Here is a 23,241-nt window from a genome sequence, read left to right on the forward strand (position 1 = left end):
CTGCATTACAAACACTGCTTCCATATAGCACCCAAGATGCTGGCATCTAAGACTGGGATTACAGCTGCCTCCGTTGTTGTACCACATGCGATAGAGGAGTTTAGGTTTCTTAGGATGGGATATAATAGTGCTGGGCGACAATAGCTTTGAAGGCTGTGCTTCAAAGTTATTAGAAAATTAAAGACAATGGCATCTTGCTCTAAAAGGGGGGGGGGGATCACCTGGGTGGCAAGGATAAATTTGCAGTGGGGGGAATCAACGGCATTTTATTGAAGAAAGTATCTTTATCGCTTTGATTTTTGTGTGAATGGCAGGTATATTTATTTCAGGCATCAGTCCATCCATTTCCAGATAGGGGCAGCTACAGAATTTGCACACATCAATTCCATTTCTGAATTCCTTTCAAAATTCTCACTGAAATTGGCACCAACTGCATATTGTCTATATATTGATAAGACTGCACTAAGAATGTAGGCGGCAGCTTGTTGCGTTTTGGAGTAATAACATTGTTTATTTAGATCTAGTTTCCCCCACTCATTTTTTCAGTTTTTATGATAAACTGATGGTCTGGAAGTAAGCGCTCTCCCCCAACCCACAATAAATGTGTTTCAGTGCATGACAGCTTTGCTGTTTACTGAAGCTGTGCAAAACTGTAAATGACAATGAAGAGTGAACAACTGGAAATCATGTCTGAACCACCAGCCATAAACTGTGATACTTGGCTGTCACATTACATGCAGAATAAAAAGATTTGACATGATAGCTTATAAAATATAAACATGTATCCATGCTCCAGAGATGCTTGCAGTATTTTGCAGACAATAGTACAAAATATGTGGGATTCAACAGAATGGCATGTGTTCTCGCTGCCTTTTCTGGAATGTCGTCCTCTGCAGTTTAAGGGGTCAACTGACACATATCCTCCAGGTGCCATTTCATATACACCTGCATGCAGCAACCTCAACACATCCCTTGCATCTTTTGCTCTTGGGGGCCGGGGAGAGGGGGGGTATGCCGACTTTCACAGATTCTGTAGAGCCACTGGCGTAGCTTTTTGACATTCCCAAAGCTTCCTATTCAGCTGGTGAAGCTCTTGCACCATCAAGAATAACAGCATTTAGTCCCGATGCCTTCTGAGAATGAATAACCTTGTTTGGAGGTTCTAGCAGGGGAGGGCAGCTATCGTATACCCTTGACCGAAGAACGGTACACTCCTTCTATCTGGGAAGGTCGTCCTCTTCCACCGAGCGCGCAGCTTCGGGAGGGACGCACATGGAGCGGTGAGGGAGGAAGGGGACACCCGCCTAGCCAGCCAGATCAGCCGAATCAACCCTGGCGATCAATGGGGTGACAGATGTCGCAGCCAGATCGCCCTCGCCTAGGGTTCCGGTTTCCGCCTGCAGGAATGGCGGACCTGTTTTCCATCTCTCTGACCTTCGTAAGGAATTTGGCGGTTGCTAGGGGAGTAAATGGCAACCCCCTACCCTCTCCGGGGGTTACGGAGAGGGGCCGCTGGCCCGCGATGCCCCCAGACCCACTCCGACTGTTTTTGGAGTGGGGGGAGCTTGGGCTGAGCACTTACGAGGGCCAGGACTCCCGGACGCTAATCTGCATGGCGGGGATTTCCATGGTTAAAGAAGATAATTAGGCTTAAATCTATGGACATACTTCAGAAGGAGGGGAAGAAGCGCTGTTTACTGCTGAGAAATTTATGCTGCTGAGGGAGAGGAGTCAAAGACTGTACTGCATCTGGAAGAAGGATTGATGGGGACGGAGCGATAAGGGAAGTGAGTTTTTATTTTTTTTTCTTCATATTGTTGCCTCGTACCTTCCCGGACGCGATGTCCTGGCTTGTTTGGAGTGAAAGAGAAGCAAAAGACTGTGTGAGTTGAACTTTATAACTGTTGTTACTGAGCATATTTTTTAAAGATGTGGAGTTGCCGATGAGAAAAGCCCCCCCCTAGTCGGACGGAAGGAGTTCTGGACGCGTTCGGAGGATTTATGAGCTGTGACGCACTTTAAATTGGAGCAGCGACCTGAAGCTAAGTTCAGCTATAGGGCAAGGAGATCCATTAATTTACCAAGAGTTTATGGTTTGATGTTTGGGTCTCCTGCCTGGAAAAGCTGTAAATTCTATAATGATCGTAAATCTTCATGGCTATGAGAGAAAACGAAAGTGATTTGAGCTTTTTAAGATGGCGCTGCTTCGAGCTGCTTCGACGCAACAGGGAGCTCCATTAAGAAGATTTATGGGGAGGCTGGACTGATTAACTCACACAGGAGAAAGAACATCTGTGAAACTTTGTTTGATATTTATCTCAGCAGCTGGGAAACAATCGGATGAAAGTGGAAAACATCTATGTGACTGTAAGGGGAAGATCTGGATTATTATGAACTTGGAGACTTTAGAAAAAAGACGGCAGTGGACAGTTGCGAGGAATTCCCAATTTCTTGAAGCATGGGAACCCAAATAAAAAATTCTTTAGATGATTTGGCATAACATTCGGTTTGATTGATATATATATGTGTATAATTTGAAATATTGAATGTGATATAATTGGTTTTAATTGGAAAATTAATAAAAATATTTAAAAAAAAAAAGAGAATGAATAACCTTGCTGGGAAGAAATATGCTGAGCCCAGGGCAAGTTATAGTATGTTCCCTTTTTTTGAAGCTAACATATGTCTTGTGAAAGCATAACGGGTGGACGTACCTCTGGTGGTTCTCCTGTAGCATGAGTGCACATGGAGTGATAGAGCATTCGTCACATTACAGTGGTAACGAACATAAAGGTTCTGAAACAGAAAAGACTTTACCATTCATCCATCTATAAGCCAGCACAGACATATTGGTCTGTCTTGTGCAATAGATGTGACAAATCATTTGTCATATCACAGGGTCAGGGATTTCATAAGATAGGGATCAGTCCAAAGGACCACTTAGCCTAGCATCTTGTTTCAAGCCGTGGCCCACCAGATCCCTCTGGGAATCTCAAAAGCAGGGCCGGCCCTAAGGCAAGGCTGGGTGGCGCAATGCGCCTAGGTGCCGGGCCGCCAGGGGGGCGCCGTGCTGCTGCACCTGTGGCAGCCGCGCTGCACGCTGTGCCCGCCAGACAGCTGCGCTGGGAAACGGGGGGGGCGGGCGCTGGAGGGATCTTCGCACCACGGCGCCAGGGCACCAGATATGCTTAAGACAGCCCTGCCCAAAAGTCAACAACTCTCTCCCACTTTTGTTCCTCATCACCTGGTACTAGCCATGATGGCTGTGTTCCACCTCCACTATCAAAGGCAATATGTCTCTGAATACCAGTTGCTGTCAATCAAAGGAAGGCAGTGTGGTGTTGCACCCAGGTCCTGCTTGCAGGCTTCCTCTGGATCTCTGGCTGGCCACTGGGGGGGACAGAATGCTGGACTAGATGGGCCTTTGGCCTGATCCAGCAGGGCTTTTCTTATATTCTGATGGTAGTTCAGAGGCATACTGCCTCTCCTCCAGTTTTTAAAAAACTGGGGGCATTTCAGAACAGGTGAGTAGGAGAAGAGTGAAGCAGTTGCTGTTTGAGATTATACTATTTTACCAGTCTTCTGTCTGCCATTTGGACCAGCGTGGATCAGTGAAGTACCCATGTGGGTTGCTGTGTCAGGCACACTCAATTCTTGCTTCCGGCACTCAGAATTAATCTCAGGCCCCTGTTCATTTACCATGTTGCTAGCGGGTTCAGCCCGCTCCCAGTATGTCTGATATCCGTATCTCAAAGCCCGGCGTTAATAATTGGCATCCTGGTTGGCAACAATTCATTATCAGCTAAGGAACTAATAGTCCTGCTTAATGTTCTGCCTTATCCAAAAGACCCACCACAACAAGTCTGAAGCAAGTTGATAATATCGGAAAGAAGGTTGATGTGCTCCTGTTTGATATTATTTTTTTTTCCTCAGGTAGAACATAGTGGAATTCTATTTCAAAAATGAGATTGAAATAGTAGTACTGTGGCACAATGGGTCAGTGCGTTTGGCTCTTAACCAGAAGGTTGGTGGTTCGAGCCCACCCAGGGACGGCTGTGGGCAGGATCCCTGCATTGCAGGGGGTTGGACTAGATGACCCTCAGGGCCCCTTCCAGCTCTACAATTCCATGATTCTATGACTCATCCACACCAGCCAAGCCCCACAAATACCAAATCGGATGGCTGCAATGATTCTATGATGGCTGCAAGGAATGGAGCCTTTTCAGAGGCGATGCCTTGCAGTATGAACATGTCTTAATGAATAAATAAACTCCCTAGCTAAAATGGCTAAAACTGTAACACCTGAGCTATCTCCTGTAAAGCCTAAGTAATGCATTTTGCTGAGTTTGTTTTTATCAGTTGCTATCTCCTGGTATATTGCTGATTTTAAATATGTCACCTATCCTCCCCCCCCCATTTCTTTTTAAAACAGTCCACTAAAACTCTATTTTTAAAAGGGGGGAACAGGAGGGCTTTGTTCTGCTGTTCGTTTGCCCTCCCGAAAGAGCATATGAAATGCTACCCTTGCCTTACGTTATTGTATTGGTCCTGATTTCTAATATGCCACCTACTAAAAACAAAACAAAACACTAAACACTGACCATTTATTCTTGTTACATAGCAAAACCTTTCCGGCTGACCTTTCTGCCTTGAGCTTTGGACAAAAAAATGGTTACAAGCTTCAGAGTTTGTTTGTTTTCTTGTTTTAAAAGTGCATGAACTGGAAGGAATTTAGACCTCAATTTCTCCTTCACAGCAATGTGTAAACATATGTAATTAGCCTTGTACTTATCTGCATTAGTATCATTAGAACTGAAACCCCTTTTTAATCTGGATTCTGTTCTCTTCTCAATGTCAGCCTGTTTCTGGACCAGTACAGAGCTAGCCTTGTGGATGCAATAAAGAGATTACTCCAGCCCAGTGTAAGTATGTTTCTATTTTCTCCTGAACACGGGCTTCAGAATAATTAGTCTGTGCACAATGATTGAGAGAGTAATGGAATGGCAGGATTAATGTCATGTAATACTTTAATACTTATTATGTCCAACTTCAATTGAGTCTTCTAATCTATCAGATTCCTTCCTAATCATAAACTAGGAAACTTCTTATACTTGGCCTTCTGATAAGGAACACAGTGGGTAGTAAAATAAATGAAACCGCTTCAAAGATAGTGTGAGATTATTTTTATCAAAGCGTTTCTTGAGTATTTCCCTTTGATAACAATGTCTTCATATTAAAGTAAAATTCCGATATTGAAAGTTTTTATGTTGGCTTCTGTCATTTATAATCCCTTCAATGGTAACCTTTGTCATTGTGTATTTATTTATTTATTGCAAAGTACCATTTTTATGTCTTTCATTGCTGCTTATATTAAGTGAATAAAATCCTTAGACTGATCCATAGCCTAAAACTCTGCTTCTTTTGTCTTTCTTTCTTTCTTTCTTTCTTTCTTTCTTTCTTTCTTTCTTTCTTTCTCTCTCTCTCTCTCTCTCTCTCTCTCTCTCTCTCTCTCTCTCTCTCTTGTAAGTAAGCTATACATTTACATATTATAAATTATTATAAATGGTAGGACATGGTAAATACAACAGTGCGTGACAACAAGTATATATATTGGGACTGGATGGGGAACATATGTTATATGATGGTTTAGCTGCTGCTCATTATATGAACTTAAAATTCCTGACGTGTGCACATTTGTTTCAGACCAAAAAATAAATTTATCTCTTTATATCATTCTAGGTAAATCATTTGATTTTTTAAAAAAAATATCCTCAAAGGTTAGAGCTGGTAACAATATTTAAAGGCAGCGTATTAAACACTTGAGCAAATTAAATATTTAAATATGAAATACATTAAAAGCAATCCACTCTTAACAGAGCATCTTCCTTAAACCCAATCACTAAATACTTGCCAGAATAAATAAACAGCTTAACATGGTCAAGAATTGTTTCTTGGAGGTAGGGCTGAACAGCCACATGTTAAGTTAACCCCAGCTTGGACGGTTAAGTCCAGTCAAAGGCGACTAGGGTGGTGCTGTGGTCAAAACAACTGAGCCTCTTGGGCTTGCCAATCGGAAAGTCAGCAGTCCAAATCTGCATAACAGGGTGAGCTCGTGTTGCTTTGTCCCAGCTTATGCCAACCTAGCAGTTTGAAAGCACCCCAGTGCAAGTAACCCCACCACCACCAGCTTTTCAAGGGGGTGGGTGGGTGTGAGTGGGGCATTGAAAATTGAAGCCAGACGCACTCTCACCTTCTTGTACTTGACCTTCATGAGCCAGGGTGAGCATGGCTCCAACTCACCTGAAGGAGCCCAAAAGCCCAAACCCTTTTGCATTGCTTTCCCAGGGAGAGCAGGGACAAAGGGAAGCACATTCACCCTGATAAAGCAAGTCATCTTGATCCTTTCTTCTGTGCCCTTGGAATACTTGGTATCCCAATGTTAGGTTCCTGTCTGGCATGTGAGAATGGGGTGACCCTTTGCCAAACAGTTCATTATGCTATCTGTGCGAAGATGATGTCAGACCAAAGAGGGATTGGATGACAGAGTGAGAGGGGTTTTTTCCGCTTTCAAATTCTAGCTTGAATGAAATGTTGACCTCTGTATACTTCACAACTTGTTCCTCCATGTATTTGAGAATGTAGCCAAAATGCATTAGTTACATTGCATTGTAGGCTCATGCTTAATTCATACTACACAATTGCCTCTGGGTCTCTTCAAATATTTTGAGTTTTCCAGCATCGTTGTTTATGTACAAATCAGTTTCTCACCATTTCCCTCCTAGATAATTAATGCTTGTACTTTCCCGAAATGAGTTTCTTGCTCTCCCTCTCCTTTGCGTTGCTTCATTTTAATGCTGCCTTTTCCCCTAAGTGGACCGGTCTAGTGTCTGTTGGTGGTATTTGGGTCACAGCGTCCATTCGTACAGTGAAAGCCCAGAGGCTAGGGATACTTGCTTTTCTTTTGAGATATCTCTAACAGATTATCCAAGTTCCACTGAACTCTCTTGGAAAAGTGGCAGTAGCAGGGAGCCAGTTGCTTTTTCAGTACCAGCAACAATGACGATGAGAACCCAGCAATTAGGAAAGGGTTGTGGTAATGTATGTGGGTGGGTGTGCACTAATGTATACATCAGCCTTCCTGAACAGGTGCCCTCGAGATGAGCCTGCAAACATCTTACATCAGGAGTAGCCAATATGGTGCCTGTCGGATATTGTGGATGATGGGAGTTGTAGTCCAATAATATCTGGAGGGCACTTGGGTTGGGAGAGGCTAGTATGCACTGATACCAACACGACTGGTCAAATTAAACTTGGAAACCAGTTTAATCGCCTGCCTTCCATCAATTTAAATGAAATGCTAGAAAAACATAATTGTCCTACAATAGGTTATCAACTATTTAAAAAATCGTATCAGCATCTGCAGAGTGCAAAAACAGCAGGATTTACATTGCATAGTGACTTTGTGGTCATGCAAATGTGTTAACGCTAGAGATGAAGCATCTTTCAACTACCCCTCCCCCCCAATGAATTTTCAGTTTTAGAGATTCGAGGAAGAAAACTGAACCATGGAGAATGAGAACTCACATTCAATTTTTACATACACTGCCTTGCAAATACAGAAGACAACATGTATTCATTACCAGTGTAAATCAGTTTAGCATCAGTAGCTGCCTTGTAAAAAGTTATCAGTGTTTTCCCTAGCTGGAATGACCTTTACTTGCTTTGATGGAGGATGGGGTGTGTGTTGGCAGCTTACAGAAACCTGTGACTTTTGTGCAGCTAGAATGTGGCCTACTGTGCAAGGTTGGAATCACATCCATTGTTCCTCCCATTTTTGCCTCTGGCCCTGCCCATCAATGGCATGCAGCCCCCAGAAAGTTGTCCATGAAGGAATGTGGCCTCAGTCTGAAAAAGGTTCCTCGCCCCTGTTATAAATGAATCGTTATTAACTCATTCTATGAGCGCCAATCCTTATGCAGACAAAATAGCAACATCTTCACATTAGACGGATGTATTGGCAGGCTTGAGGGAACTGCAAGGTTCGTAGAAGTACAAAAAAAATTCAAACCTTAAGAGCTTGCAGGAAAGAAAGAAAAACAGCTCAGTGAGGACTGGGCATGCTCAGTGGCAACATAACATTGAGTTGGGGGGGGGGAGGAAATGGGATGGATTATGACTGCTGAAAAGCCTGAACAGGAGTACTGAACACTGCAGCAGTTTGTTGCAAGTCTCACTTGTAAAAGCATAATCCACAAAACATAAGAAATAAGTCAACAACTAAACAGTGTGGCACAGAAGTTTGCATTTCCCCTCCATATTTTATGCACATAAGGTTTTATTCAATAGTTGTCCATTTACATTATTTATATATTTTAAACATTTCTAACCCACCTTTCCTGAGAGGTCCCAAGTGTATGGTTCTGGGTCTTGTTTGCATTAGTTGCAATTGCCTTTGCTCTAGATGATCTTAATGAAAACGGTTTCACCTTTCAGCTATTATATGAATTGGCCCATAAACTGGCAGCTTTGGGGCTGAGTCGCACAACTGTTTCCCCCCCACTGTGGTCCGCTTCTTCCAATTGCTCTGCAAAATGGAGAGCATTATGAAGCACACATTGAACTCTACTAGTATCACAAACTTCAGGCCTTTCATTTTCTGGGTGCATTGATGAGTACAGCCAAACATAGATTGAACAAGATTATTTCTGTGTTAAAGTCCATCTTGAGACAATGGTGAATAGCTACTACAAAGTGGCTAAGTCCATTGGGTTGTATCCAAGCTTTACACAAGCAGAAAGCACAATGGAGCTTTTCTGCCCTCTCTGCCCCAATGCAGTTCACTGAAAAGCCTTCCCTGGAGGTTGGGGACCCTTTGGAAGGGTCTGAGATGTGGCAAGAGGACTGCAGCAGGAGCTGATAGTTGGAGAAAATTGATGAAGATGCCTTGTGCGAGCAAGGTTTCCATTCATGCAAGCTGCTACAACCCATTTTTCTCCAGTTACCTTTTTTCCTCTATAGCTAGGTAAAGGTAAAGGGACCCCCTGACCATTAGGTCCGGTCGTGACCGACTCTGGGGTTGCGGCGCTCATCTCGCACTATTGGCCGAGGGAGCCAGCGTACAGCTTACAGGTCATGTGGCCAGCATGACAAAGCCGCTTCTGGCAAACCAGAGCAGCACATGTAAACGCCGTTTACCTTCCCGCCAGAGCGGTACCTATTTATCTACTTGCACTTTGACGTGCTTTCAAACTGCTAGGTTGGCAGGAGCAGGGACCGAACAACAGGAGCTCACCCTGTCGCGGGGATTCGAACCGCCGACCTCCTGATCGGCAAGCCTAGGCTCTGTGGTTTAGCCCACAGCGCCAGCCGCATCTCTGTGCCAAAACCCAGGTCTCTCCTAAGTGTCCTCCAACTTTGGGCGATGCTTTTCAATGGAGTAGCAGTGAGGAGGGATCAGGAAAATGCCATTTGTACAATAACATACATAAACACATACGTACGTAATTTTATTTGTATGCCACCATTCAAGCCAAGCTCAAGGCGGCTTACATCATGAAAAAATACATAACTACAACATAACAAAAGTAGCCATGAATAGTAAATACAAAAATGCAAAACCAAACTGAAGAGTTTCCACATAAATCACAGCAAAAGAGACCCCCCCAAAAGAAGAAGAAGCAATTCCCACCCAAACAACACCTCTGCAGCCTCAGGCCCTGCCCTCCCAGGTCAGGTGTTAAAAAGGCCAGGGCTTTGTGAGTTCTCATTTCCAGTAGAAGAGCCAAGAATTGCCCAGGTTAAGTACCTTAAGATCAGCGCTAGAATCAAGGATTCTAGAATCATGAATCATGGCTGGCATCTGCTGAGGGCTCACACCCTTGCCACACACTGACAAGAGCCCCATTTCACCATTGCAACCTACTAGTTCACTGCCTTTCCTTTTGGTCCTGACAATGGTGGAGCAATCGACAAAGAGTATCAGTAGAGTATCAGTAGATGCCACTGATAAACCTTCCACTTTCATAACTTTGGGATACAACCCATTGTGTATATCCATCCTAATTGTGAATGAAATGGAAGATGAATTCAACTCAATTTTCTTTGCAATTTGTGTAGTAATGATAGTTCTGTTGTGTTTAAGACACGTAGCAAACTTTCTAACATGTATGGGCAAGGTGAAATAAGTTTGATCACATTTAGGTGTAAATATTATTTGAGTCTCTTTAGTCAAGCAGCTGAACCATTTACTTTCCAACTGTGAATAATACTTTCCCAACAGAACAATGACTGCTTTAATGAGCTCCTTGAATTTTTTTTATCACGCTTGTGCCAAAGGTGATTTATTTACAATTTTAAATAAAAAATGTTTAAATGTTCTTCTTAATGTTCTAGGGGAAAGCGATGGTATTTGCTCCAATCAGAGGGAATACACTGAACCAGTTTTGCAATCTAGCTGAAAAAGCTGGTTTCTCTATCCAAAGACATGAAAATTATGATGAGCACATTTCAAACTTCCACTCCAAGGTTAGTTTTCTGCTCATGTCAGATAACACTTTAATCCGCATTGCATTTCGAAGAGATCATGGTCCTTTTGGCAGGTAACCTAAATGTTTGATTAAAGTACTCTTAGGTGTGCTGCTTCCAAATAGCTATTTTTTTTGTATCTGATTATTCTGTGTGGAAGAACCATCCTTTATCTTTGCAAGTCTAGAAGAGCTTTATAGAAGCTTCTCCTGTTTACCATTTCCACAGAACTAATCTGTTCATTCATAAGGGTCTAATTCAAAACATTCATATGTTTAATTTAGCTCATCTCATACACATCTATGGCAAGCAAGCACATCCGTTTTAAGCCGAAAGCTTGAAGCTGTTAACTCCCTTTAATGTTGGAATATATGAAAATAAATAGGAGGTGAATGTCTAATTGTATCATATTGTGGTTTAAATCCTTATCTAGCTGTTTTATGGCTGGGTCAGTTGGCAGCTTCAAGCTGCTAAATCTCATACTGAATTCCACCGTTGTGGGGGTATATTTCAGATCTAGGCACTACAAGATTTAGGTCAAAGGCTCTTATCTGAGTGTGATTTCTAAGCTTGCTTACATAAAGCGACTTGTTATCACTCTTCTCTTTTACTCCATATAAATGTAGACGGAGAGAAGGCAACACAAAAAAACTTTTTAGAAATTCCCTTCTTCCATGCTTAACAGCCCTACTTATCAAAATCAGAGTTATTTCTTGGGGGAGGCTTAGTTCACTGTACAACTAACACCAAGAATTGGAATCTTTTATGAGAACTACTTCCTTCCCTTTTCTTTTTCCTTTTCTCCTTCTCTGTCCCTATGGAAGACTCCATCAAGCAGTTGGCTGGATCTTCCAAATGCCTCTGATCAGTCTCCTGTGCCACAAACCATGGCTAGGGCCATCTGGGTAGAACAGGGTAGAACAGGAAGCAGATGTTCTGATTCTCTGTGCCTGAACGGAGCCCCAGTTCAAACTAAGCTATGCAGAAAGGAATATGTAAGAGGCAACCACCATATTGCTGCCACATGGAAAGACGCCACAGTGCTAATGTGAGCAGCTCCTTTCATGGCTTCCTCTCTGTCTTAAGCCAGGAAGTACAGGTGGAGCTGAAATGGTCAAGTGGCTCAGCAGTATAGTGTCTTCATAATGGTGCATTAAATAGCTGCCATCACGGTTTTCTCTCTGCCTAATGGCTGCTGTTGGCTCATAAGTTCATTTATCTAATATTTGACACAGTCAACTAAAAGCCACATGCATGAAGGAGCAGGCCAGACAGTTTTCACAATGCAGTGCTATTTCAGCCACTGTTGTTTCGTTCTAACACACGAATGCGGTCCATAGGCTCAAAACTCCCCACAAGGTCAGGCATGGCAAATAACATTCATGTTGGAAATGCCATGGTCAAGCCCAGGCTTAATATGGTGTCCATACTTGGATACTGTACAACAAGGATCAATCCACCTGCATCCTGAAGCCAGAATAGGACAGTTGCAGCAAGGTCAGCGTCTGAGATCCATAGGCCAGTGAGGGAGCTGTTATATAACTTCCCCATGAGGAAAAGCTAAACTAAATTGTACTTCAGAAGAAAACAGGGGAATTGTAGTAGAAAATATGTTAGAGTCCAGGTTCATCCAATGAAACTTACTGGCAGAAGGTTCAGAGCAGGCAAAAGAGAAAATAGGTCTTCACACAAAGTATGATGCAGCACGATGTGCTGAGGGCCACTAGCTTAGGTAAATATATTGTGGGCTTTACAATCCCATCGTTCACCCCAGACACTGAGGTCCAGCTCTGAGGACCTTCTGGCAGTTCCCTCATTGCAAGAGGTGAGGTTACAGGGAACCAGGCAGGTGGCCTTCTCGGTAGTGGCACCCACACTGTGGAACACCCTCCCATCAGATGTCAAGGAAATAAGCAACTATCCTACTTTTAAAAGACTTCTGAAGGCAGCCTTGTTTAGGGAAGTTTTTAATGTTTGATGTTTTATCGTGTCTTTAATATTCTGTTGGAAGCTACCCAGAGTGGGCGGAGTATTAAATTTATTATTATTATTATTATTATTATTATTATTATTATTATTATTATTAGACACAGCCGCCCAAAGGAATCCCCAGGTTTGGAAGCAGGATGTCATTTATCACCAGTTGCTAGTGTGTTCCCTGCAGGTATCTGGTTTGCCTCCTTGTTGAAAATAGCATGGTGGACTCAATAGGACAGCTCCTCTTGCATTATGTTCAGTGATCTACCCACGGATAGAACTTACAAGCAGTCACACAAGCCATTCTTGTCTCAGCTTTTGCAGCTCCTTAAAGAGCCAGAGCTTGAACTGCCAGAGTTACATGTCAATGTCACTGTCCAGCTTTAGCCTGAGGCTGTTTATCCTATCTATCCCCCTGCAGTGTCAAAGAGAGATATTCTGTGTTTTGGACTACAAATCCCATTGGCCTTGTTTGCTGGGGCTGATAGAAGTTGTAGTCCAAAACATCTGGAGGGAACCAGGTTTGGGGAAGGTTTGTCAAGATTCTAGAATTCATTGTGGTGGGTTCACCAGGACTACAAAAGTTACTTTTCCTGGGTAATCAACTAGGATTTCTGTTTGTTATGGAGTTGGTTGTGAAAGGGGCTTCTGGGTGTAACTCCTGTGTTAAAATCTCAAGAGGCGTTTCCCCTTTATTTAAGACTTCTAGAAGAATCTGACACACCCGTTTCCCGATTTTGCAACATATTCCCGGTCCACGCTATCAGAAGCAAAAGCAGATCTTCCATATTAGGTTTCACAAATACAAGGTGTGTCAATACACTGCAAGTAATCCCATTTCATCCACTTCTTTTGCCTTCTACATGTCTTGGAATTATGCAAAATATTTGGGTTAGTATTTCCCGAAATGCAAATTGTTTGCCTGCCACCACTGGAGATAATCCTCTTCTTGAAACAACTTTATGCTATTGCACAAGCAGCACCTAACTTCCACCTGGCAGCAGTCAGGAGGGAAGAGAAGGGAAGCCAGGACCATTCTACCTGCAGCTGAAAGATCTGCAACTTTTGGGTCCTCCTCTCCACCCCATCTGGGAATTAGAAGAACTTGTTGCTAGGAATGTGTACCTGAGTTTGCTTATTTCCTCCTCCCTTCCATCCACCCTCCCAATCAATTCTCACTTTGTCTTCATGTCTTTTTTGCATTGTACGTCTATGGACAGGTCTGACTTGTTTGTTAGCAATCTGTAAGCCACTCTTGGAGCCATTTATGGCTGAAGAGCAGAGTAAGGATTCTTTAGATAAAGAAACAAAGCATTGTTCACCATGTGAAAATTAGGTCCACCTGGAAACAAGCATCCACTTTTGTGATAGCAAAAAACAAAGGTGGGGGCACGACACAACTTGTAATGCACCAAGCTGAACACAACCCACCAGTCATGCATGCCAGCAGCCCATCAGGGACTTGATGGAAGGAGGGGAAGCTTGTTATGCACTCTGCGTTATGTGGCTGCTAGTGGGCTGCATTTGCTTTGGAGGGTCCCAAGCTGCATAGGCTTGGAGAAGGGGGTAAATGCAAGAGAAGGCACCAAGGCTGTCTGAGCCCGTGCAGGATGGCTCCGATGACTGATTGCAGCTGCACCGTTAAAAGACGCCTGCTTCTTGGGAGAAAACCAATGACAAACCTAGACAGCATCTTAAAAAGCAGAGACATCACCTTGCCAACAAAGGTCCATATAGTTCAAGCTATAGTTTTCCCAGTAGTGATGTATGGAAGTGAGAGCTGGATCATGAAGAAGGCGGATCAGCGAAGAATTGATGCTTTTGAATTATGGTGCTGGAGGAGCCTCTTGAGAGCCCCATGGACTGCAAGAAGATCAAACCTATCCATTCTGAAGGAAATCAGCCCTGAGTGCTCACTGGAAGGACAGAACCTGAAGCTGAGGCTCCAATACTTTGGCCACCTCATGAGAAGAGAAGACTCCCTGGAAAAGACCCTGATGCTGGGAAAGATTGAGGGCACTAGAAGAAGGGGACAACAGAGGACGAGGTGGTTAGACAGTGTTCTCGAAGTCACCAACATGAGTCTGACCAAACAGCGGGAGGCAGTGGAAGACAGGAGTGCCTGGCATGCTCTGGTCCATAGGGCCACAAAGAGTCGGACACGACTAAACGACTAAACAACAACAAATTCAGATATCACTAGCGGGACATTGGCAATATGTTTTTTATTAAAGTGGGTGGGGATGCACAGTAGCGTTTTGATGCCAATGACATGTGGATGCTGCAAAAAAAAAATTTGCATTCACGAGGAGACCTGATCCCACAATAAACATCAGGCTGGAAGCATCCTAAGTGGCTTGGTGGCCATATAATGATGGCCACCAGTTTGAATGGCTTTTAAAGAGGATTAGACAAATTAATGGAAGAGGGGGCTACGTTCTATGTGCAAGGTATGCTTCTGTGTGCCAGTTGCTGGGGAAGATAAGTGGGGATGGTGCTGTTGCCCTCAATTCCTGTTTGTGAGCTTCCCAGGGACACCTGGTTGGCCATTGTGAGAACAGGATGGTGGGACTAGATGGGCCTGGTGTTCTTACTCTGCAAGGCACTGCCTGCCATTTGCACGATGCAGCTGCTGAGGTATGTTAGGAACTGAAGATAACATATAATAGTACAACTCTGGTTTTCAATGAACCATCACCTTCTTGTGGGGGTGTTAAGAGAAGGAGAGGCTGTTGCTGAGTCAATGAATGCAGCACACTGAAGGAAAAGTACGTACTTCCTTCATGTATGTGCATGTATTAATAGGTTTGGGTGAGAATTGGGGTGTTTGAACATGTTCCTGATTTCAGCTCTGCAGTGTTAGAGGATATCTCATTTCCCCCCCAAATTCAGACATCCATGACAATGCTAGTTCATTATTTAACGTTATCTAAATTGCTGATGAACCTAAACAGCCTCCTTTAGGCGCCTTTTCCTTTTAAAATAAAAATGTGGGCAAGGACCAGATTATCCGGTTTCCAAAAGTGACGATTGCAATAGTGTGGTTTTGGCTGCTGCCTTATTATAAGCTTCCTGCAATTTGTAAATCCCAGTTAAAAGTTTGCGCATTGACTTACAGATCTCTTTTCTTGTTATATGCCCCTTCCCAAGCCTCATCTTTCCCTAGGATGAGTTTGCTCCAAACGAAGGAGAGGCGTTTTCCTTTTGGCTTCATGTTATCCTCTTATCCCTACTGTTTTGGAATAGAGCGTAACCAGCTGGAGAACTGTAAGAAGCCTGATAATGCAGCTATTTTCTGCTGTCCCGTCTTAATCTTGTTACACAAATGGTTGTGAAGAGATTCATGAATTTTAATTTTGCCCTCTGCATTAGTGCTTCATGTCACTCGTACACAGCTGCCTTCTATGGGGAGTTGTTCACCCCTCCTCCTACAACAGGGGGAAAAATTAGTTACAATCTTGGCAGTAGTGCAAGTAACAAAAAACAAAAAAAAAATCCACAGATTTAGGCAACCACCCATGAAGCTGATTAACAGTCAGTGATCAGGAGGAACAGCTTTGCCTCTTAAACTTTTCACCTCTCATTGTTAGCTGTGAAATTTTATTTCCGTTAAAAAGCAAGCCTGTAATCAAAACTGGGCCCTTCCTACACTTTATGCCAGTGCTTTTGTTTAAAATTGCCCCCACATCACGAAATCATCCTGTTCAGAAGCCAAACAGCAGAAGGCAGGGAGATATATATATATATATATATTAATGAAAATGTGTGAATGGCTTTTTATTTCTTTCCCTTTTAAACATATGTGTGATTTAATGTTTTCCTGTTTTCATGTTACATAGTCAATAACTCTTTAGAATATGTAGCTTATAACTGAGATTTATGTGTTTACACATGCACACAGACACTGGCAAACCTGGATTATGTTTCCTTGCAAATATATGTTAAAATACTCCTTTGGACTGTACATGTTTTGAAGCCTAAAGAGTGCCTTTCCTTCGGTTGAAATAAGTCGTAAAAATGTAAGCATTTGTATAATGCCTACTCATGTTTTAAGAATAATACAACAAAGCAGAGGTGGCTTAAAAAAAAACACACACCCCACATCCCACAATATGCGCTCTGGATGTGATGTCAAAAGAATGGTCATATTGCCTTTCTCCTTATCTATTTGAAATGCCACATTATGAGTGGCTGGTGCTTATAATCTGTATGGTGTGCTGTTGATAATTGTGGCTACTGTAAAGGGTAAACAGTATGAATTCCTCTCCCGCTGCTGCTGTTCACCCCGTGGGTCTGAGTGTGTTACATCCAATTAGGAGGTAAAGCATAATGCTACTAAGAGCAGCCATATAATTTATTTCAGTCCTCATAGGCCTCTCTCGCTCTCTCCCCACCCCTCTCTTGCCTGCAAAATTGAAAAATTGTTTTATTCACAATTTGCTTTTAGTCGTTCATGGGTTTCAAAAGGCAGGTTTGTGAGGGTTTGGGTTTTTTTTTCCGTTTCATAAAATTACAATCATTAATTGGGCTCAGAAGTGCGACCATGATGTGAGCAATAACACTCTGCATAATATTCCAGTCTGGAACATATGCACTGTTTGCAAATGGGTCTGTATGCATATATGAGTACAATAATGTTATGTTTCCGATGCACTTATGGCGGGATAACAGGTTGCAGTAATACATGGCTTTGTGACATTTCTTTATTTGTTTAACATCCCCCTGCTAATCTGGAATGGCGTAGCTGGGTCTGGGTTGTGCTTAAACTCTGTAATGGATACTTTGTGCCGGCCGCCAGAGGTCACTAGAGAATTCAGGTTAAAAGAGTACTGGGGGCATAACAAATCTGCCACATCCCTAAACAAGAGCAGTTTTTCTTAGACTTAGGGGGTTTACTTTGGAGGGTTTGCAATATATTGCCACTGGGTTAGTGAGGTTGCTGACCCAAACCACTTCAGAATAAAGGCATCCTTGCCCATTCAAAGTTTATTCCCCCAAAAGATACTCTCTCCACCCCACCCCCTGCCAATTCTCTCTATACGTTATTTGTTGCTTGTTGGTTTCCATTCCAGCAAACAGGTTGAAAAATGCAAGCAGAGAAATCCTGCCTTCAGCTGGAAGTGTTGGGATCTCCTTTTTGTTTTCTAAACGGGAAGATTTCAGAATCAAAATTAAAAAAAATAGACACATTTGTAGCAGCAAAAAGGACAGTTGGTCCTTCAAGAGTATTTGTTTATTCTGGCAGGTTTGGCATGAAAGTTCATGCCACATACGTCAGCTCATATCCATGGTGGCAGAGTACTTTTTGTCACTTTGAAATAAAATGCCTTGGCTGCTGAAAAAGTGGATTTATTTGAATGCCAGGTCAGAAATCCACTGAAAAGGCTGTCTGTTTCTTTAAACCCAACCAGTCACCTTCTGCAAGCAAAGTGAACCACCGGTTTTTAAAGTTATAGGTACTCAGAAGTCAATCACCATTTCTTAAGAATATTGATAAGAATTTAAATACATTCGTTCATACAACCCACCCACCCCCTTTTCCCATAGGTGGTAGCCTATTCTTTAAATAAAAGGGTATGGAAACACCTATGCTTATATATCATTAGTAATTATTATGCCAAAACCCAGCTAAAACATATAGGTCCTCTTACAGAAGAGAAAATAATCTTGTTTGAATGGGAAAGAATGGAATGGGAAATTTTCCTTTACTTGTATCTTTCAGATTTGTGTTGGTCTACATCTGAAATATATCTATACACATATACAAGTATATATACACACACAGTATTGTAGAGGAAATTGCTGCATTGAAGGTTTCTAAATTTTATGGGAGATTTCAGGCAAAAAAAAAATCTTTAGCAAGTAAACTATTTTCAGGCAGCAAATTGGTTTGGTTTTTTTTTTGTAAATAAACTATTTCTGGACACTCACCTAGATGAGTATTTATTTGAAAAGTGAATTCATTTTACATTGTGTGTGAGTTGGTGAGCTTCACACAATTCTTGTAGCCAAGATAGGGTTGTACTAATTCTGTATTAAGAGAAGAATTTTTGAATTGTACATTATTACTACATAAACCCCTCAGAGCTGCATTAAGGGCTTGAAATGACTTAGAGATCGGTGAAATGCCTTGTGTGTAAAAGCATTACAGGACTTCCTAAATGGCTGGCGATCTTAAATGATGTATCTGTTAAAAGTCCTGTAGTCTTATACTTTTAAGTTGTAGTTTTAGCTTTCATATATTTCAGATACGGCACATAACTGGAATGAACTCTGATCAACGGAGTGAATCTATCGATTCCATTTATGCATGCATTTTTCCCATGAACAATTTTGTTATAAAGCTACGGGGGGCATGCAAAATTGTGATAGATATATTGATATATATGAGATAGATATTGATAGATATATTGTGATATATATATATATATATATATATATATATATATATATATATATATATATATATATACACACTATTCCATATTTGTGATCCTCTTTTAAATGTAATTGTTGCTATAAGCAATATAACCCTCTCAAATATTCGCTGGAAGAGTCTCAGTGAATAAGATTTTGTGTCCACGTCATTAAAATATGCTAATATTGCTGTTCTTTGTCTCTCTCTCTCTCTCTCTCTCTCTTTAAAATTGCAGTTGAAAAAAGAAGAAAAAAGCATTTATGACGAAAACCTCCACTACCCATATCTTCTTATTTTAACCAAACATTGAGAGAATATGTGGTGGATATGCTTTGATTACAAAGGGCAGGGAGTGGGGGATAGATAGCTATATGAATGTGCCATTTTAGGTATAACCAAAAGTGGGCAAAAGTTTTCATTGCTTCTTCAGAAGGGAGACCACAGCTGCATAGTACATTGGTCTTAGAACTTGTGCATCCGTTTTCTTAAAAAGCAAGTCTGATAAGACTTGAAGCCTTAAGCGAGCTTTATTTCTCTCTGCTTGTGGCTGTCGTCGCGCACCGAGTTTCTTCAAGAAAACAACAACAACAGCCTTTCCTTTTAATATTTGAAAAAAAAGCATATGTTCTGTGGTTGTGCCTGACCAACTGAACTGGACAGACCAGACATCACATCATATTCTATATAACCTCATGATATATTTTGATTCCCACCCACCCACCCTCCTTTCTCCCTCGTGCTTTTCTTGAAATTTGCCTTATGGGTTTCCCTCCCCCTTTCAGAGCGAAATGCTTCAAACTTGCTTTGCTTAATGTTTAATCAGTTAATGTTTTTTGACATGGTGATTTTCTTCTTCTTCTTCTTCTTTTGGTCCTTTCCCTGTAGATGTATAAGAAATTACTGCCTCAAACCAAAGCCTCATAAACTGACCATTTGTCCCCTGGACACAATGCCTTGTCCATTCCCTCTGCTCCTCCTCTCCAATTATGTGTGATTAGTCTCAGTGTGTTGTGTCAAGAAGGGGGAGTGTGCTGGGTACTTATTATCTGTTTAGGTACAAGAAGAGTGCTCTGGCTATGAATGAAAAGTGAGGCTTTATCAGTACTGAAATCTAACTGCAACTGTTCCACAGACCTCTTGTTAAAGATAGATCCTTGCCTGAGAAATTCTGAATGCTATAGCAGCTGTGGGGTTTCCTTTACGCCCCCACCTGCTCCCGAAATATGTTCAAACCTAACGTAATTCACATATTTGGTTAACATTTACATTCCAGAAACAATACCTGCCTTTCGAAGCAGAACTTGAAATGGTTTGGGGTGTTTTTTTGGGGGGGGGGGGAATGAGCACTCCCAGAAACTCACAGCCTAATATATATTTTTTATGTTATCAAACACAAATAATCTTTTTTATAATAAGAATAAGAATAATAAACGCTCAACAGCGATCCTGGTTTTAGAAAAGAATTCTGGTAGTCTCAAATATGAATGCAGTCCATTGTGCAATTTATTGATGAAATACATTAAAATAATTACCTTTTGGTTTGCTGCTTTTCATCTTCGGTTTAACAAACTGAGTTGTACACAAAAGTCCTGTTCCCGTCCCTGCTCTCCTCAAATGCATTTATCCGCCACCAGTTTGCATGTACTTGTATTCAACACTTTTTATGCTCCATTAGAGCACCTATATGGATCTCAGAAGGCACAGGTCAAGTCGCAGTTAGATCATACATTTCTTTCTCACAAAAACCTGAATTGCAATGCCAAGTGATGGGCTAACATCACAATAACAGCAATTTATTCCTCTTTTGATAAAACAGCAGTCTATTCTCAGTGTTGGATAAAGACCAGGGGCAATGCAAACCAGCCATTTATCCTAGTATTTCAGTGGTAGATCTCCTTTTATGGATTTTATGGATTTCACATTGAGACTCTTACTGCATGGGATTTCTGCTAAGAAATGATAAGAATTTAGAGGTGGCTGAGGTTTGTCTTAGACGGAGCTCTCATTTCGATCAGTATGCGTTCTATAGGTATATATATATATATATACACACACCAACAAGGTGAATATATATATATATATATATATGTATATGTATGTATATATATATATATTCAATAGGAAATGTAATAATGGATGCACAAAAAATAGCCACACTATGAATCTTCTGTGTCTCTTCAAAAGTGCTTAAGAATAACAGATTGATAAACTTGCCAACTTTTTTCGGGTGACCCTGGAAATTATTGCTCTACTCTTTTTTTCCTCTGAGGAGATAACAAGTATATCAAAATGAACAACTAATTATTGTTGTTTGTTTCTTTTCCCTGCCTGTCATGTCAGTACAAGCTGGTGTCTCAAATGCAGCCTATTATCCCGTAAGGGTTTAATTGAAGGGGTTTTAAGAACACGATCCTGCAAACATTTATGCATTGAGGCTGAATGGTGACGCTAACTTGCTCATGCATATAATTGATGAAAGGACTGGGGGGCCTAGACTGTAGCATTCGCTGTTTACGATCATTGTATAACATCAACATTTTGCTTCATTTCTTCTTTTCAATCCCTACCCTAAGAAAAAAAAAACAGAGGTGGTATTTTTCAAACTTGTGTTTTATTGTGGGGTGCTTCTTTTGATTTTTCTTTCTTTTACCTTAGATGAACTATTTTCAACAAGCCTTTGAATGCTGTTTCTACTTCTAGAAATGTTAATAAAGACTTTTTTACATATAAAAAGTTAAAATCTCTGTGTGAAATGATTCCCATATCGTGAAAGAAAAATTATTAAAGATATATGTAATCCTAAAACTAGTGTACATATAAATATAATCTTTCATACACACACTTTAACAGTGGCAAACGGTACATACTGGTGTGTTGCTTGAATGCAGGCTGAAATGAATGAATGTATTAGAAAACGCTCTGAAGATGTAAACCACTGTACAAGGGCTGACAACCAATGGAAACAATAAACGGGTGCAAGTTTTCTCATAGGCTTATAGGCAGCTGAAGGAGAACCTCATTCATATTGAAATGGCTGCTTATGAACCTCTTGTCATAAGCTGCACTAGGAAGGACTCTGATGTCAGTTACAACTAAACAGGCATACTGAAAATAGAAGAAAAAGTTACAGGAAAAAGAAAAAGGAAATCATTATGAAATGTGTATTGGCATGCACATGACCACAAAAAGAGCTTTCTGGAAATTTGGAGAATGGATCTTTCAGACAATGTCTTATGCACAAGATTAACATAATTTTGGGGAGCTGTGCAGCTTTTTTCAGAGAAAGCGAGGCTTACAGATGATGAAGCGTAGGAGGTGATGCCAGGAACTGTTACAAGCAAGCCGCATTAAGGGGTTGGTTGTTTTCTCCCATTAGCAGTGGTTTCCCCTTTAATTTTCTGAACATTTTAGCTTGCACTGTACATGTCCCAATGTCCTCTTGAATGTTTCCCTTTTCGTTTCTTTTGAGGTCACCGAAATGAAAAGGGCACTTTGCTCCAATTGGGGCAGAGTGGACAATAAGTCAGGTTTTCTGCCAGAGAGTCGTTCTATCCCAGAGTGATCTTTGTGCAGAGGTGGATGGAGGGCAAGGGCAAGTCCCAGGGAAATCAATTCAAATAAAAGCAGGAGAGAAGGGAGCAGGCAAAAGGCAAAAGCGAGATGAGGTGGGATGGGGCAGAGGGAGAGCAAGCAGGGCCAGATAGGCTGAAAAGCCACAAAGATGGCAGGAGGTCTCTGGTTATCCAGAGTGAAGGGCTGGATGCAACACAGGAAGCTTTCATTGGGCTGAGTATCTGTCATGCACACACACCCAGCCAATCAGGAGCTGCAGAAATAATTTCTTCTGCTCGCTGCAGTTTCATCCTTCAGCTGAGAGTGGTGCCTGGGAAACCTATGGACTCCGGATCACATACCATTGTGTACTTCATGGAATTTCATCTCTCCAACACAGCTGAATGAATGCACTGAGGCAGGGAGAAATAATGAGTGGTCTAAGCTCACAGTAAGGGCATAGATTCTACATGTGTCTTGCAGCTCTCTCTGTGTGTCCATTCCATTCAAATGCTTAGTAGAAAAACCACAGTCGATCTTATACAAAACAATCTTGCTTTAATATTTTCCAAAAAGAATGATACAGGGGTTTTTTTGGCGGGTGGGGGGGGGTTGAGCTGTAGCTTCGTGTTCTGCTTTGCATGCAGAAGATTTCAGGTCAGTCCTCAGCATCAACCGGGTAAGGCTGAGAGATACCCCCATCTGAACCCCCAGAGAGCCACAGCCAGTCAGTGTCGATGACCTTGCTTTAGGAAAAAAGGAATTCAATA

General features: G+C 41.7%; 1 protein-coding gene across 2 annotated transcripts in view; it reads left to right on the plus strand.

The window, feature by feature from the left end:
• Positions 1-23,034, plus strand: part of CAMKMT (calmodulin-lysine N-methyltransferase) — a 239,654-nt gene extending 216,620 nt beyond the window's left edge. Inside the window, exons 9-11 of one of the 2 annotated variants that reach the window (XM_035111192.2) lie at positions 4,859-4,922; positions 10,393-10,524; positions 19,155-23,034. In XM_035111192.2, coding sequence (XP_034967083.1) covers positions 4,859-4,922; positions 10,393-10,524; positions 19,155-19,229 — 271 coding nt within the window. In that variant the 3' untranslated portion in view covers positions 19,230-23,034. Of the gene's footprint in view, positions 1-4,858; positions 4,923-10,392; positions 11,624-19,154 lie in introns of those variants that run through there. The other variant, XM_035111191.2, reaches the window with a different exon arrangement.
• Positions 23,035-23,241: the final 207 nt, after the last annotated feature.

Source organism: Zootoca vivipara, chromosome 3 (genome assembly GCF_963506605.1).
Source record: "Zootoca vivipara chromosome 3, rZooViv1.1, whole genome shotgun sequence".
In the NCBI taxonomy this organism is placed as follows: domain Eukaryota; kingdom Metazoa; phylum Chordata; class Lepidosauria; order Squamata; family Lacertidae; genus Zootoca; species Zootoca vivipara.